This window comes from Podarcis vaucheri (genome assembly GCF_965113315.1).
Source record: "Podarcis vaucheri genome assembly, chromosome: 13".
Classification (NCBI taxonomy): Eukaryota; Metazoa; Chordata; class Lepidosauria; order Squamata; family Lacertidae; genus Podarcis; species Podarcis vaucheri.
In genome coordinates this window covers 11,629,838-11,644,597 of record NC_138751.1, presented here as the reverse complement: position 1 = coordinate 11,644,597, position 14,760 = coordinate 11,629,838, and the positions used below count along the sequence as shown (strand labels likewise).

At 43.5% G+C, this 14,760-nt stretch overlaps 1 protein-coding gene and 1 pseudogene across 2 annotated transcripts; one reads left to right on the top strand and one right to left on the bottom strand.

The window, feature by feature from the left end:
• Positions 1-7,968: 7,968 nt before the first annotated feature.
• Positions 7,969-8,595, bottom strand: LOC309516717 (histone H2A type 1-E). Its single transcript, XM_082195513.1, has one exon. It carries the CDS (start codon positions 8,456-8,458, stop codon positions 8,069-8,071), a length of 390 nt encoding a protein of 129 aa, XP_082051639.1. The 5' UTR covers positions 8,459-8,595; the 3' UTR covers positions 7,969-8,068.
• A 149-nt stretch (positions 8,596-8,744) lies between these two features.
• LOC309516718 (histone H2B 1/2/3/4/6 pseudogene) lies at positions 8,745-9,358 on the top strand (annotated as a pseudogene). The gene has a single exon. The product of its transcript is annotated as a histone H2B 1/2/3/4/6 pseudogene (transcript).
• Positions 9,359-14,760: the final 5,402 nt, after the last annotated feature.

Genomic DNA, 14,760 nt, shown 5'->3' with positions numbered 1-14,760 from the left:
CTCTTGGGTACCCCATAAGGGAATAAAAGAGCAGTTTTTTTCTTATAACACTTGAGTCTCCAGCTGTTTTTGAACTACAACTCCCATCACCCCTACCTGGCAGGACCAGTGGTCAGGGATGATGGGAATTGTAATCCAGAAACAGCTACAGACCCAAGTGCGGGAAATTCTTGATCTAATGGGAGCCTGTCATAGCTGCGTTGCACAATTCCCCGCTGGGAAAATGGTGAAAATGTCTGGGAGAACCCGGCGGTATGGCAACCCATATTGGAAGTGTTATTGTTGTTTTTTGGCGAGTTTCAATTTTTTGTGTGTGCTTTTAGGGGGGAAAGCTCAACAACTTTGCCAAAAAAAAAACCTCAACAGCTTTTGTGTCCAGATCTTCATCTTCTGAAACATGACAACCCTACATAAACCCCATGACAACCCTACATAAAGATCACATGTGCATTGAAAATGGAAATCCTTACAATGGAAGAGGATTGGAAAAAGTTTAAAGACTATTTACAAAAACAATATAAATTGTATGAATGTTAAGAAATTGCACGACTCAGAAAAGCATGGTTCCAGCAACTCGTCTGAAAGATTTAGAAAATTAAGTGATATGCAAGAAAAGGTCGAAACTTAAAATAATATTATGTTTAACTTGAGTTTTAACTAATTGTCAAAAATTACTTTAAGATTAGAAGTATAATATTTGAGAGGTATAAAATAAGAATTGAAACAAGGTAATAATTTGCTGGTATTTTTATTATAGAGAATGCAGGGTAGGGAGATGTGAGGAAGTCCAGTTAGTTATATAAAAATATTATGAACAGTTGTATTTTTCTTTTTCTTTTTTTCTTTTCTTCTCTTTTCAATATTGTTTGTTGGTATATGTGCTATGTGATTCTCTATTCTATGTTTGAAATTTGAATAAAATATTTTATAATACAAAAAAAAATGGAAATCCTTTACCATAATCGGCTGTAGTTCCAAATATGAAAATAAAGTTTATCCAAAGGAGCGAACCCTCTGAACCACGTCTCTGCCCATTCCCTTTTATCTTTACTGTTGCTGCTTTCTATTATGGCCACAAGGTGGCAGTATAGGACCACTCTGCAGACTGGGGAGCCGCCGCCGCGGCTTGCTCTGAACTGCTAGATGTGTGGTTTGGGGAGGGGCGGCCCAGAAATGGCGAGTTTGCAGTTTGGATTTCTGATAGGAATTTTGAGGTCTTAGATATATGGTAATGTTCATAAGTGTACCAACCAAGCACATACATAGATCAGCATAGGAAGACCGACCTGGAACCATTTTGATTCCTAAACTGAGCAAATGTTTTCTCTGCAAGGTCAAAGTGGGAAACCTCCCCATTGTCTCTTTCCTCACAAATCCTGTCTTAGGGGCACATTTAAGATATGAAGAGGGTGTGAGCCTGTGACCTGGCCCAGGAACTAAGTATTTATCATTACAAAAGACTGGCCAGGCTCCCCAGGCAATCCAATCAAGTAACCTGCCAGACAGGAGATAAACGACAGGAGAAAAACAACATTCAAATTTATGTTTTAAGACCGCCTTTTCTGTGATGCATGTATGATGTTTCTGGGGGTGGTCCTGATCTACAGGATGGGAATTTCAAAAGTCTTTATAAGGCCTTGCGCGCCATTTTTCTGGGTTCCTCCTCTCCTGCGGGTGAGGGGAGCACCCTGTTGCAACAGATCAATAAAGATCAGGCTTACTAGTTGCTTTGCTTCTCAATATTCTTTGGTTGGCCTCTGTTATTTTCTCCTACCAATATGGAACCTATGTAAGGACTCTATATGGGCTCTTGGATACCCCATAAGGGAAAAGGGCAATTTTTGTTTACAACAGTTTCAAAGAGGAAGGCGGGTGTTTGCTGGAAACGGCGTCCCAGCCTTGCAGAGGGAAGAACAAGCTGCTTCCTGCTAATGCAACGCAGACTGTGCCGTCTGCTTAGAGGAGCGTATCTCCCTCTGCTTAAAATCCATCTGCCCATAAATTTGCAAATACAGTGGTACCTCAGGTTACATACACTTCAGGTTACACACTCCGCTAACCCAGAAATACTGCTTCAGGTTAAGAACTTTGCTTCAGGATGAGAACAGAAATCGTGCTCCGGCGGCGCGGCAGCAGCAGGAGGCCCCATTAGCTAAAGTGGTGCTTCAGGTTAAGAACAGTTTCAGGTTAAGTACAGACCTCCGGGACAAATTAAGTACTTAACCCGAGGTACCACTGTAAATCAAATAGCTCAGAGAGACTCCAGAGCTCTCTCATCCTATGGAAGATCAATCCTTTAGAATTGCCCCTGGAACTGCTCATCCCACAAGACGGGGGAGCTTATTTGTAACAATGCTTTAATTCAACCTTGCCCCCAAAAAACCAGTCTCTCTCAACCTTGGGTCCCTGGGTGTTGTTGGACTACAACTCCCATCATTCCTAGCTAGCACGGCTGGTCAGGGATGGTGGGAGTTGTAGATCAAGAGCATCTGGGGACCCCAGGTTGAGAAAGGTTGCCCCAAATGCTGACTTCCGGATCTTTGGGACTACAACTCCCATCATCCCTGGCCAGTCTAGTGGCTGAGACTGATGGGGATTGTAGTCCAAAGATACAAATGAAACCTTAATACTGTTGGGCAACTCCTGAGGGCATAAAGCAGGGGTCATCAAACTTTTTCCGCAGGAGGCCGGTCCACTGTCCCTCATACCTTGTGGGGGGCCGGACTATATTTTGAAAGAAAAAAAATGAACGAATTCCTATGCCCCACAAATAATTTCATTGTAATTAATTGTTAATTTCATTGTACACAGGTGGCACATTGACAATAAAGGTATATTATTATTATTATTATTATTATTATTATTATTATTATTATTACATTGTACAGTGTTCTCAAAGCTACAAACACGAATCTGACCAAACTGCGGGAGGCAGTGGAAGACAGAAGTGCCTGGCGTGCTCTGGTCCATGGGGTCACGAAGAGTCGGACACGACTAAACGACTAAACAACAACAACAATTATTATTATTATCACCCAGAGATGCATTTTAAATATGTTATGGAAATTACGGGGGGGGGGCACATCTTTAAAGTTAAATATTACAAATATTATGACCGAATGTATCCTTTCAACTTGACAGCTCAGGGAAGTTACCTAGCTTTAAAAAGAATATAAAATCATCTCCTTTGCCAGTTCCCTCCATTCCAAAGCTATTTTCCCCTTGAAAAAGGACTCCAGGAAGTACCAGAGGTGACAATTGCTGGGCTCATCATTAGCCAAGGGAAGCCAAATCTCATCACCAGACTTGCCAAGGGGTCCAGACATGCAAAGGAAGTTCTATTGTACTTTTGGGTGGTGGGTACTTAAGACATATTTGTCTATGCTAATATTATACCTGAGTCTTGCCCTGCCATGTCTGCTTATGCTAATCTTGTACCAAGGACTTGTCTGGACATGTTTGCCAAGGTTAACCCCTCCCTTTTTGTGACATGTCAGTGATGTAGCAATGATGTAGCAGTGAACTGTATTCTGGGATATAGTGGGAAAGTTGTCTTTGTCACCCCATCCTCAGGGTTCAAACTTGCTCTTTGAACCTATTGTGCAATAAACTTTGGTCTACAGCTATTTGCTCCGGTTGGTGGCTGGACTCCTTCCTTTATTCCGCAGGGACCCGCAGGCTCTGCCCGACAAGCTGGGTGACTGAGCAGCCTCACACCTAGATTTTTCCGTAACAAATAAAAGGACACATTCTACTCATGTAAAAACACGCTGATTCCTGGACCGTCCGCGAGCTGGATTTCGAAGGTGATTGGGCCAGATCCGCCCCCCCCCCCCGGGGCCTTAGTTTGCCTTCCCATGGCATAAAGGATAGCCACAAAGGATGGCAACAGATCTTGCTTCCCATTGCATTTACCATTTTTACCTGTCTGAAAAGTGGTACTGCTCTGTAACCTGAAGGATAACTGCTATCGGGAAAATAAATAAAATAATTGTTCACGTCACAAAAATTGTGCCTTCTGTAATGAAAGAGGAGCTCAGCCCACTAACAACAAGAGAAACATCCATACATGCATGTTAGTTTACACATAAAGATCAACATATGCAAGCCAGTGTTCACATAGGTACCCAAGAAAAGTTGGTGTTTATAAAAAGTGCTTTCAAATGTAGCAAGTAAATAATTTCTGACCAGCTAAACTGATTCACACACACTAATAATATCCTAGTTATTGTGTTTTTATCACACCCTGACACCAACAAACTCAACCTGGTTCTCCCTCTCCTATTTTATTCTCACCAGAACCCTGTGATGTAGGTCGGGCTAAAGAAAAAAAGTAAGCTCCATAGCTAGAAGGAAGGGGAGATGAAAATAATTGTACCGTGTACAGTGGTTTTGTGTGAGTGTATTAAAATAATCATAAATATTGATTAAAATGCCTTGGGGGGACAGCAAAAAATGACTGCCATGAGCAACAAGAAAGTGCTATCACCAAATAAAAGAAACCTGGTTATGTATATCTGCTATTAAAATCAGTTGGTTTTATCTACAGTTTGGAAATTTTGTTGAATGTCTGGTTTTTCTTACTATTTTTACATAATATTCCCTATCTTGTTTTTTTAATTTCATAGGATGTTTTCTGCTTTCAGTTGAAGGATATATACAGATTGCTAAATAAATAAACTTATTAGGGTGCCATGTTAACACTTATTCAGAACTGGCTTCTTAAAAAAAAAAAACAGCCCTCAATTTGCCGTGACTCGGATTCGAACCGAGGTTGCTGCGGCCACAACGCAGAGTACTAACCACTATACGATCACGGCGTGCTACGAGGATCTTCCTGCTAAAGCAACTCTTGCTAGCTCTGATAGTGCAATGGAACTTCCATGTTCAGAGGAATTGTATCTCGTTAAATACCTGCTGCCTAGCAACCAAAGTTATAGGCGCGCAGAAGTTCGTTTCTTTTATGCCATGCTTGTGCGATTTCACAAAACCATCTGGCTCCCCACAGTGGAAGAGGTTGGGGGCAGATTCTAGGTCAAATGGATCCGTGATCTGATTCAACAGGGTTTGTAAGTAAGTAAGTAAAAGTAATAATAATCGTGTAGTCCCTCTCAGGAATCAAATGACAGGATTCTTTTAAAAACAATACAGTAATAATAATAAGAAGAAGAATTAATAATAATAATAAGAAGAATTTATACCACGCCCATCTAGCTAAAACCCAGCCACTCTGAGCGGCTTCCAACCGAATATTAAAAACAATACTGTTTGATCAGTGCAAGAAACCCACTTTAAAGTATTCACGCATGTTCCACGGGAACACGCACGTCTGAAAGTAGCCAAACCACTGCGGGTCTCAACGTGTCCACAAATCATCCCTCACCTCAAAACAGGAGCAGAGTTTAGGTTCAAGCCGAAAGAACTGCCCTGTGCAATCCGAAACCTTGCCTCCTGGAGCTCACTGAGGAAACGCTGGGGTGAGATCTCAAGGAATTGTAATTCCTTCCCTGACCCAATAGATTTCCTTGCTTGTTTCTTTCCTAGGCGGCGGGTTAGGATACAGAGTTGCGTAGCGCGTACAAAACTCCAGATGGGTTATTTTTCCCGTCCCGCTGTACGGGTGGCTGCAGAAGCGTTTCACTTCCAAGGCAAAATTAGCAGGCAGGGAGTCTTTGCAAGGCGAGCGTGAGAAAGGTTTCTCCAGCCTTAATCAGAATGTAACGCACAGACGGGAGCAGTCTTTTTAGGAATCTTAATGAAAGCTAAATACTCGTGCAGCAGAGTGGCGCAGCGGAAGCGTGCTGGGCCCATAACCCAGAGGTCGATGGATCGAAACCATCCTCTGCTAGCTCAGTATTTTTTTTTCCCTCGTCCCAAATACAGTTTCTGGCATTTTTATTTTATTTACAGCACTCTGCTGTACAATTTCCTTGCCTTCCCTTCCTGCTACCTGATTGGCTCTCGCATTATTTCTTCCGTGTATGAAAAAGCACCCCCTCCCCCCAAAAAAGGGAGCTTAACGTTCCTTTATACTGTATAAGCAGCTCTAAAGATACCATAATGATACAGTGTACAATGAACTGAAGCAACGATCGACGTGTGGTGTGTAACGCAAAAAAAAAAATATAATGTTGTTGGCTTTGGAAGAAACAAAGGTTTTTTTGAAGGAAGAGAAAAATTCTGCGCCCAACGTGGGGCTCGAACCCACGACCCTGAGATTAAGAGTCTCATGCTCTACCGACTGAGCTAGCCGGGCTGTTGAAAGCAATGCTTTGAATCACCATCTATATAGCGTTACTCTAAAAAAGAGAGTTTATGCAAGAAGTATATTTCGGTTGGATTTCTTTCTTTATTTCAATCCCGGGCACCACTCTTATTCTGGATTTTATTACATTTAAAATGGAGGTGCGCGTTTTGCAAAGCCACTTAAGAGATCACAGCATCCAGGGTTATTTTTGAGCTGTATGGTGGGTGACCTAGTCGCTGACCAATGTCTGTGTTAGAACACGAACAAAAAGGGTGTCTGCATTTGAGGTTTACCTCCTTCCAATTGCTTTTCCTTGTGTTGTGTCTTCTAGATTACAAAACTGCGGGCAAGAGGGTATTTTATAAATAACGTTTGAAAACTACCCGGGGAAATCGTGGTGTTCTGCTTTCTTTGTTGAGAGAAAAATGTTTTAGGCGAGGACACACGCAGGGCATAAATGAAATGTGCCCTCTCTGAGGATCGAACTCAGGACCTTCAGATTATGAGACTGACGCGCTGCCTACTGCGCTAAGAAGGCACCTGGTAATAACTAGGCAGCTTCGATCTGAAAGGATACAAAAGCTGCCAATCAAACATCAAAAGGACGGCGTACAATGCATTACCACTTCTCTATATTTAGAAAGCGCACAATTTGGGAGCCTAAATAAGGCTGCAATCCTAATCTGAGAGTAAGATCTATTGAATTCAATAGGATTTACTTCTGGATTACACTGTACTTAAATTACTCTATTGTCCTATTTAATACGTTCACAGAGCAATCCTATACATGGCTGCTCAGAAATAAGACCCGCTGAATTCAAAGAGACTTCCTCCCAGGTAATGGCGCATAAAGATTGTGTTAAAAAGCTGACGGCGAATAGGTCGAAGGCAATCTTTTTTTGTTTGGATCCTGTGGACAACATGACCATGACTATGGGCGTAGCCAGGATTTATGTTGGGGGGAGGGACAAGCTTCATGTTGCGGGAGAGGCAGAAGATGAGCAAATTCTAGAAGTTCAGACATTAACAGAAAAATAGTTAGGTCCACGAAAGCTTATCCCAAAACCTTTATGGTGCTCCCTGAAAGGGGAAGGGGGGGGAGGGGAGAGAGACGATTTCCTGGTTAGTTGCCGCATTTCTTTGACGGAAACTTCCGTACTTGTATGTGATTGGTCCAAATTCTTTTTTCAAAAGTCCCGCGCTTTTTACGATTGGTCCAAACTGTTTTCAAAATTCCCGCGCTAAAATACTAGCCAATGAAGTCCCTGCCGCTTCGGCTCCCTTTTCTTTATCCTGTACTACTCCTGGAAGCGGGGAAAAAAGATTCTGCTACATTATATCATCAGAACTTTTGTGCCGAACTGAAAACTTGAATCAGATTCAAAATTGTTACTTGGGTATCAATTGTGGCGTTTACTTGTTACAGTAATGTACAAAGCTCCCTGTCCGTAATAGTGTATTCAACTTGCCTTCTTACTGGAAACATTGATCCCGGTACAGTTTTTTGTTACTGTAGTGTATTTTTTAAAAAAAAAAAATCACACCCACCAATTTCTATAAGCTTTTTCCCATTTAATGTATTGTTCGGGGAAGATACCGCAGCCTGCTATAAGGGCCGTAAAACCCTTCTAGCAAGAGACTCGCGAACGGGAGGACCATAATTTTATAAACTACTAACTCTTCCTCAAGGCTTCGCATGGGATTTTACATCTCGCAAGTAGTAAGAGAAAAATCAGCTCTTTTTATGAAGTTGTGGGTGGCTCTTAAAAGAGCCTTTGGGTTGGTTGGGCTTTTTTACTTTTTAGCACCTTTCTTATTGCTTTACTTTCCTTTGGCCTTGTGGCTCTCGGTTTTCTTGGGCAACAGCACAGCCTGGATATTGGGGAGGACGCCTCCCTGAGCGATAGTGACTCTGCCCAGCAGCTTGTTCAGCTCCTCGTCGTTGCGGATGGCGAGCTGCAAGTGGCGAGGGATGATCCTGGTCTTCTTGTTGTCCCGGGCAGCGTTGCCGGCCAACTCCAGGATTTCAGCAGTCAGGTACTCCAGCACAGCAGCCAAGTAGACGGGCGCTCCGGCTCCAACGCGCTCAGCGTAGTTTCCTTTGCGCAGAAGACGATGCACACGACCCACGGGGAACTGGAGCCCGGCACGAGAAGAGCGAGTCTTGGCCTTAGCCCGAGCTTTTCCTCCTTGCTTGCCGCGTCCAGACATGGCGATGACGTTGAAAGTATGCACACAAACAAACTCCTCCGATGCTGAATGAAGCAACTGTGCCCGATTCCGCTCCTTATATACTTTCCCCTGGTTTTGAGATTGCACGTTCTGATTGGTCAGCCTCTGGAACTCAATGCCCAATGATCGTGCAGGACGCCAGCGGCAGAAGGAATTCTGAAACGCAGCCAATGAGAGAGGACGCGGGAAACGGTTGGCCAATGAGAGCTCACAGGCGCGCAGATCAAAATTCCGGACCACGCCCCTCTCTTTTTCTTTTGCGTCAGCAAGGATTGTAGCCAATTGTGACACGAGCGTTTCGATACCTCATTTGCATAAGCGTCCTATAAATAGGAGAGTGCGCAGCGCGGCTGTTACTCGACTTTCTTTCCTTCGGTGTTGTCGGTAGAAAGTTGGAAGATGCCTGAACCGGCCAAATCCGCTCCCGCGGCCAAGAAGGGCTCCAAGAAGGCCATCACCAAGACCCAGAAGAAGGGCGACAAGAAGCGCAAGAAGAGCCGCAAGGAGAGCTACTCCATCTACGTCTACAAGGTGCTCAAGCAGGTCCACCCGGACACGGGCATCTCCTCCAAGGCCATGAGCATCATGAACTCCTTCGTCAACGACATCTTCGAGCGCATCGCGGCCGAGGCTTCCCGCCTGGCGCACTACAACAAGCGCTCCACCATCACCTCCCGGGAGATCCAGACCGCCGTCAGGCTCCTGCTGCCCGGAGAGCTCGCCAAGCACGCCGTCTCCGAGGGCACCAAGGCCGTCACCAAGTACACCAGCTCCAAGTGAGCTTCCCCGGAGAACTGATTATTGGGCTTCCCAAAAAGAAAACCAAAGGCTCTTTTAAGAGCCACCTACTTTCGCAGTAAAATGAGCTGATATTGCTAAGCATCGCCTCTTTTGGTTAACTATAGAGACTAGATAGCTTGGGACGTGACTTGAAGGTAGATCTGTAGTGGTAAATTCTGTTTCGTGCTACTTTAAAAACTTGAGGAATTGCGCTATAGTTTCTGGAGCGTTTTTTGTGCTGCTCGGTTTCAGATCCCACTCTGCAATGTGGGAAATGCTGTCAGGCAGAAATTTACTGTCTTACTGATTTGTAGAATGTTTCATCTTATTCAACATACAGGTCCCAGAAAATCTTGTAACTACCCCATAACTCAGGAAGTCACCCTAATTTTGCAAATAGGTTTACTCTAGGTCTGGGGGTTTTTTCTTCAGTACTTAGCAATGTCCCTGCCATCTCTGACTTTGAGCCCTACCTACTGAAGACTTTCCTCTTCCAACAAGCCTTTTAAGTATAGCTCTTCCCCAGTCTACACCTGTACTGTTTTGGAATTCTTTTTAGGTGTATTTTTTATTTTATCGTTTGTGTGTTTGCTGCCCTGGGTTTCTTTTGGGAGGCAAGATTATTATAATTATTTATTTCACAACATTTATGCACCACTTGATTGTAGTAAAACATCCAATCAGTTCACAAAAAGATTAACAAAATTATCAGTTTAAAAGTATCTAAACATCCAACAAATATTTAAAATCAATAGTAAGCTAAAAACAAACCAAATTAAAACAAATTTTGACATTGACATGTCTCAATAGGCTTGCCTAAATAAAAAAATGTTTTTAGCGGGTGCTGAAAAGAGTTCAGTGAAGGCACCTGGTTGATGTTAATAGGCAAGGAGTTCCAATGTGTGGGTAATCGTTTTTAGAGGTAAATACAAATTAGTAGAGGTCCAGAGTGACTATATAATTTGGGAGGGTTTAAAGCTCTTGAGGACATAACAGAAGAGCCTGGTCAGGTTAAAGGTCTATTTGGCACAGCATTCTGCTCCCCACAGTGGTCAGCCTGAAGTATTCAGCAATCCCATAATAAACAGTGCCCTAAAACAGCACTGCTACTGTCTTCTTTGGCGATCATTCGTAGCTGAGTAAGATTGTCTTCCATGAACACAGTCTTAACAGTGAGTCCGTAAGTGACTGTGGAGGCCAATTCTTCCACAGTGGGAACATAGGTTTCCGGGCGGGAGTTGATCATGGTGAGAGTTTGCCAAGCGTGCCTTCCTCTTAGCACATTTCTCCCTTTCGTCCAGAGTTTGAGCGTCTTCAGAGTCTATGACTCCTTTCGTAAAGCCTGTTCTCCAACTGGAGCACTCGCAGGCCAGTGTTTCTCAGTTGGCAGTGTCTATATTACATTTTTTTTAGATTTGCCTTGAGAGAGTCTTTGAGCCTCTTTTGTTGACCACCAGCATTACGTTTTCCATTTTTAGCTTTGGAATAGAGTAGTTGCTTTGGAAGACAATAACCAGGCATCCACACAACATGACCAGTCCAATGAAGTTGCTGTTGAAGAATCCTTGCTTCGACACTGGTGATATTTGCTTCTTCCAGTACACTGGCATTAGTTCGCCTGTCTTCCCAAGATATGTGTAAAAAAATTCGGAGACACGGCTGATGGAATCTTTCAAGGAGTTGGAGATGGCATTTGTAAGTGGTCCATGTTTCACAAGCATACAGTAAGGTTGCTAGTACAATAGCTTTGTAAACAAGCTTTTTGGTTTCCCTGCGAATGTTCCTAAAACAGCACTGCTACTGTATTTCCTCGCTAGCCCCACTCCCATAAGAAAAGATATGCCATATCTGAAGCTGGAGGTTCCATTTAGTTTCCATAACTGGTAGCCAGTGTCAGGCATGTCTAAGCCACTGATAATCTGTCACCACATTTATGGTGATGAATTACACAAACCGCTGGACTTCTGTTTGCCCTGAATCTACCGCTGATCAGTTTCAATGGGTGATTTTCATGTCTACCTTTATGAGACAGGGAGCAAGGGCATCTTTCAGCTGCTTTGAGAAACAGCTGCTTGGAGGAGATGGAAAAAAGGCCCATTAGCCAGCAGCCCGGCTAGCTCAGTCGGTAGAGCATGAGACTCTTAATCTCAGGGTCGTGGGCCCCACGTTGGGCGGAAATTTTGGAGGATGGGGAAGCTGCAACAGGCTTAGACGAATAAAGGACTCCCATACCAGAAGCCATGAAGATATTTGAATTGGCATTGCTGACCAATGGTCTGATCTGGTGGAAGGGGGCTTAGTCCTACTACCTAGGGTGATATATACGAATCTTTTTGCAGAGAAAATGTAAATGCGTCCCACAGTGAAATGTTTGGCTTAGTTCAGGGGCGAGGAGCCTGTGGCCTTCTCATCTTGTTACGGGACTCTAATCCACCCCAAACAGCATGTGCAACAGGCAGGAATTGTATCTGGAAAGCAAAATCTGAAAAGCCAACAGCTTTCCACATCCTTGGATTAAATCTGTACATGCTGTATAGAAGCTTTTCTGTAAACCTATTGCTTAGTGTGAAAGTGACAAAGGAGGTCCTTCTCTCAGCACAGGGAAGGCTTAAAACATCACTTAAACACGAGAAAGCATGGAGGCTGTTTCAAACATGCCTCTGAATACCAGTTTCTTGGAGCTACAGAAGGGGAGAGTGTTGCTTCACTCAGGTCTTGCTTGTGCGTTTATTCACGTGGTCTGGCCACTGTGAGAACAAGATGGTGGAATAGATGGGCTGGGCCCATTGGGTTGATCCAGCTGGGTTCGTCTTACGTCCTAACCCCCCACCCCAAATTATACTTTCTTTTTGAGCTGCTTAGAATGGGTCAACAAAAGACGTGTTCAGCAGCCTCTGAAGAAGGCATTAACTCTACGCATAAATTTCTTAGTTTAGAAATACACTTTTTTGTTTTTGAAAAATATCATGCCCTCTCTGAGGATCGAACTCAGGACCTTCAGATTATGAGACTGACGCGCTGCCTACTGCGCTAAGAAGGCACTTATCACGAAAAAGTTCCAGTAAGCCTGACCAGGATGTAAAATTGCTATTTTAGTAAATAATTAGCTAACTGGTATTTGTTTCGTTTGAAGTTTGGGAATGACGTCGCGTTTATAATCTGAATTATCTCACCGAAAACGCAACAGATCACAACGGATATAATGAACATATTACAACGGAGTGGAGGGCCTCTATTATAACCACAGAGCGGGAAATAAATTAGTTTTATGCACCAGAGATAGGCGTCTGAAGAAACACCCATTGGATTACACAATACAGTTTCCCATTCAGCTCCCTGCAGGATTTTGTCAAAAAAATAAATGAAAGCATGTGAAAATCGGAGAGAATTAACAATACAGTATTGCATTGGAAAAGGTTCCAAAAAGAAACAGTTGGCCCGTACGGGGATCGAACCCGCGACCTTGGCGTTATTAGCACCACGCTCTAACCAACTGAGCTAACCGGCCAGTTACGAAGGAGTTGTTTCCTGGATAGCTGTTGAATGTAATAGGGGATGTTAAAATCGTGAAAGTGAACGCTAGATGGCGAAATCACACTACTGAACTTTACTCTCGCCTATCAACACACGCCATTATGCTTACATAAATAGAGCACTCCATATTCCTATTTCAGGCTTCATTCCAGATCAAACAAATCAACCAGGAAGTCGAATTTCACATTTGCCCGAAACGTGGGGCAAAACGGGAGAGAATGAGAGAGAGGAAATGATAAAACACCGAAACAGAATGATTTAAGCAGTTACATTCTGTGCTGATCTGCAAGCTGCTTAGTCACATACAGTAATAATGATAGTAATTTTGGGGGGTATTAAAACTGCAATTAACTGCGATAGCGGACAGGGGTGTGTGAATTGTACGCAATCAATTTTCATTGAAGGATAGCTATCCACAGTGCGCCCAAAAAGGAGAAGGAGAAGAATACAGTATCTCCAGCCCGTTCTTTGGGAAAGGCACCAAAAACAGCGTTTTGTCAGAAGTGGGATTCGAACCCACGCCTCCAGGGGAGACTGCGACCTGAACGCAGCGCCTTAGACCGCTCGGCCATCCTGACAGTTGTTGCCACCCTTTGCTGTGTTGCAGTATTAATAATTTGTTATTATGTAATTCTGTTCAAGTTTTAAACCGATAAAATATGTATAATAAACATTGAACCACTGGGTTAACAAATGGCTGTCTCTCTCTTCTATCTCAGAACTATTAGGGCTCAAAGTTAGCGGCACCAACCTGGAAGGCTTTGAACGATGGTTAGTCGCAGTGGCTACGTTCTCTGTCCCCTGTTGGAGGCAGGGGGTCTAGTTCCTGAGAATCACAAGTGGGGAGAATGCTGTGCACCCCCCCACACCCGAGCTCCTCCCCACCTCCTGCTTTTGGGCTTCCCGTGGGCCCCATGGCTGGACCAATGTAAAGACAGGTTGCCGGACTAGGTGGGCCACTGGCCCGATGCAACAGCTGGGCTCTTCTTGTGTTCTTACCTTTCCGGGAGGAAACAAAGGGAAGGACAGTGTGCCAGGAACCTGCAGGCTTGCTATGCCAAAACACACTACACTACTCCTGAAACAAGGCACTCTCAGAGCCCGGATAGCTCAGTCGGTAGAGCATCAGACTTTTAATCTGAGGGTCCAGGGTTCAAGTCCCTGTTCGGGCGGTTGAGTTTTTTGAAATTCTTTTTTGTATGTTTGTCTTTTACCTTTCTTAAGGAGATTCCTTTGAATCCTCCCCAAATAGCAAAAAAAAAAAAAAAAAATTGTAAAAAAAAATTCAAAGAAGTGCCCTTTTCGATAATCAAGTATGTTTTGTTCCTTCATTTCCGTATCTGGCTAAGCAGCCCCTCCCCCTCCTTTGCCTAACTAAGCATGTATATAGAAACACAAGAAACACATTTTAAAAATATGTTGGAAGTTGGCCGTTGGAAGGAGACCTCTTTTAACGATGAATTTCACCCTAACGCCGTTCAGCTCAGCTTGCGCGTTCATAAGTATCTGCTTTTATAAACCGCAAGGCTTGGCTTGCAACCATTTGTGATCACAGTGAATTGCAAACGTAGCAATTAGTGAATCCAAATGATTTTTTAAAGCATCCTTTCCTTTTCTTCTTATATCGCATTTCGTGCATCACATTTCATTAGGGTTTGTTTTTAAAAAGCTGCGGGCTTATTTGCACCTTTGCTGTCAAAGCAAATCAAATTAAACTGTGTGAAGGGGGTGGGGCGGGGTTGATACTATCACAGTCCATAAGCTTGCAACGAAATCTTAAGCAAGCTTACTCAGAAGTAGATCTGGCGTTCAGTGGGGATGCGTAAGTGTCAGGTTTTGAGCCACAAAGTCTTTTTCTGCTATATATATAAAATCGCATTTGGGTGATACCCCACTCACAATGCAAGCCTCAATCGTGTCTACGTCTCAGAAGTAAGTCCTATTTAATTAAGTGGGGCTGCTTCACC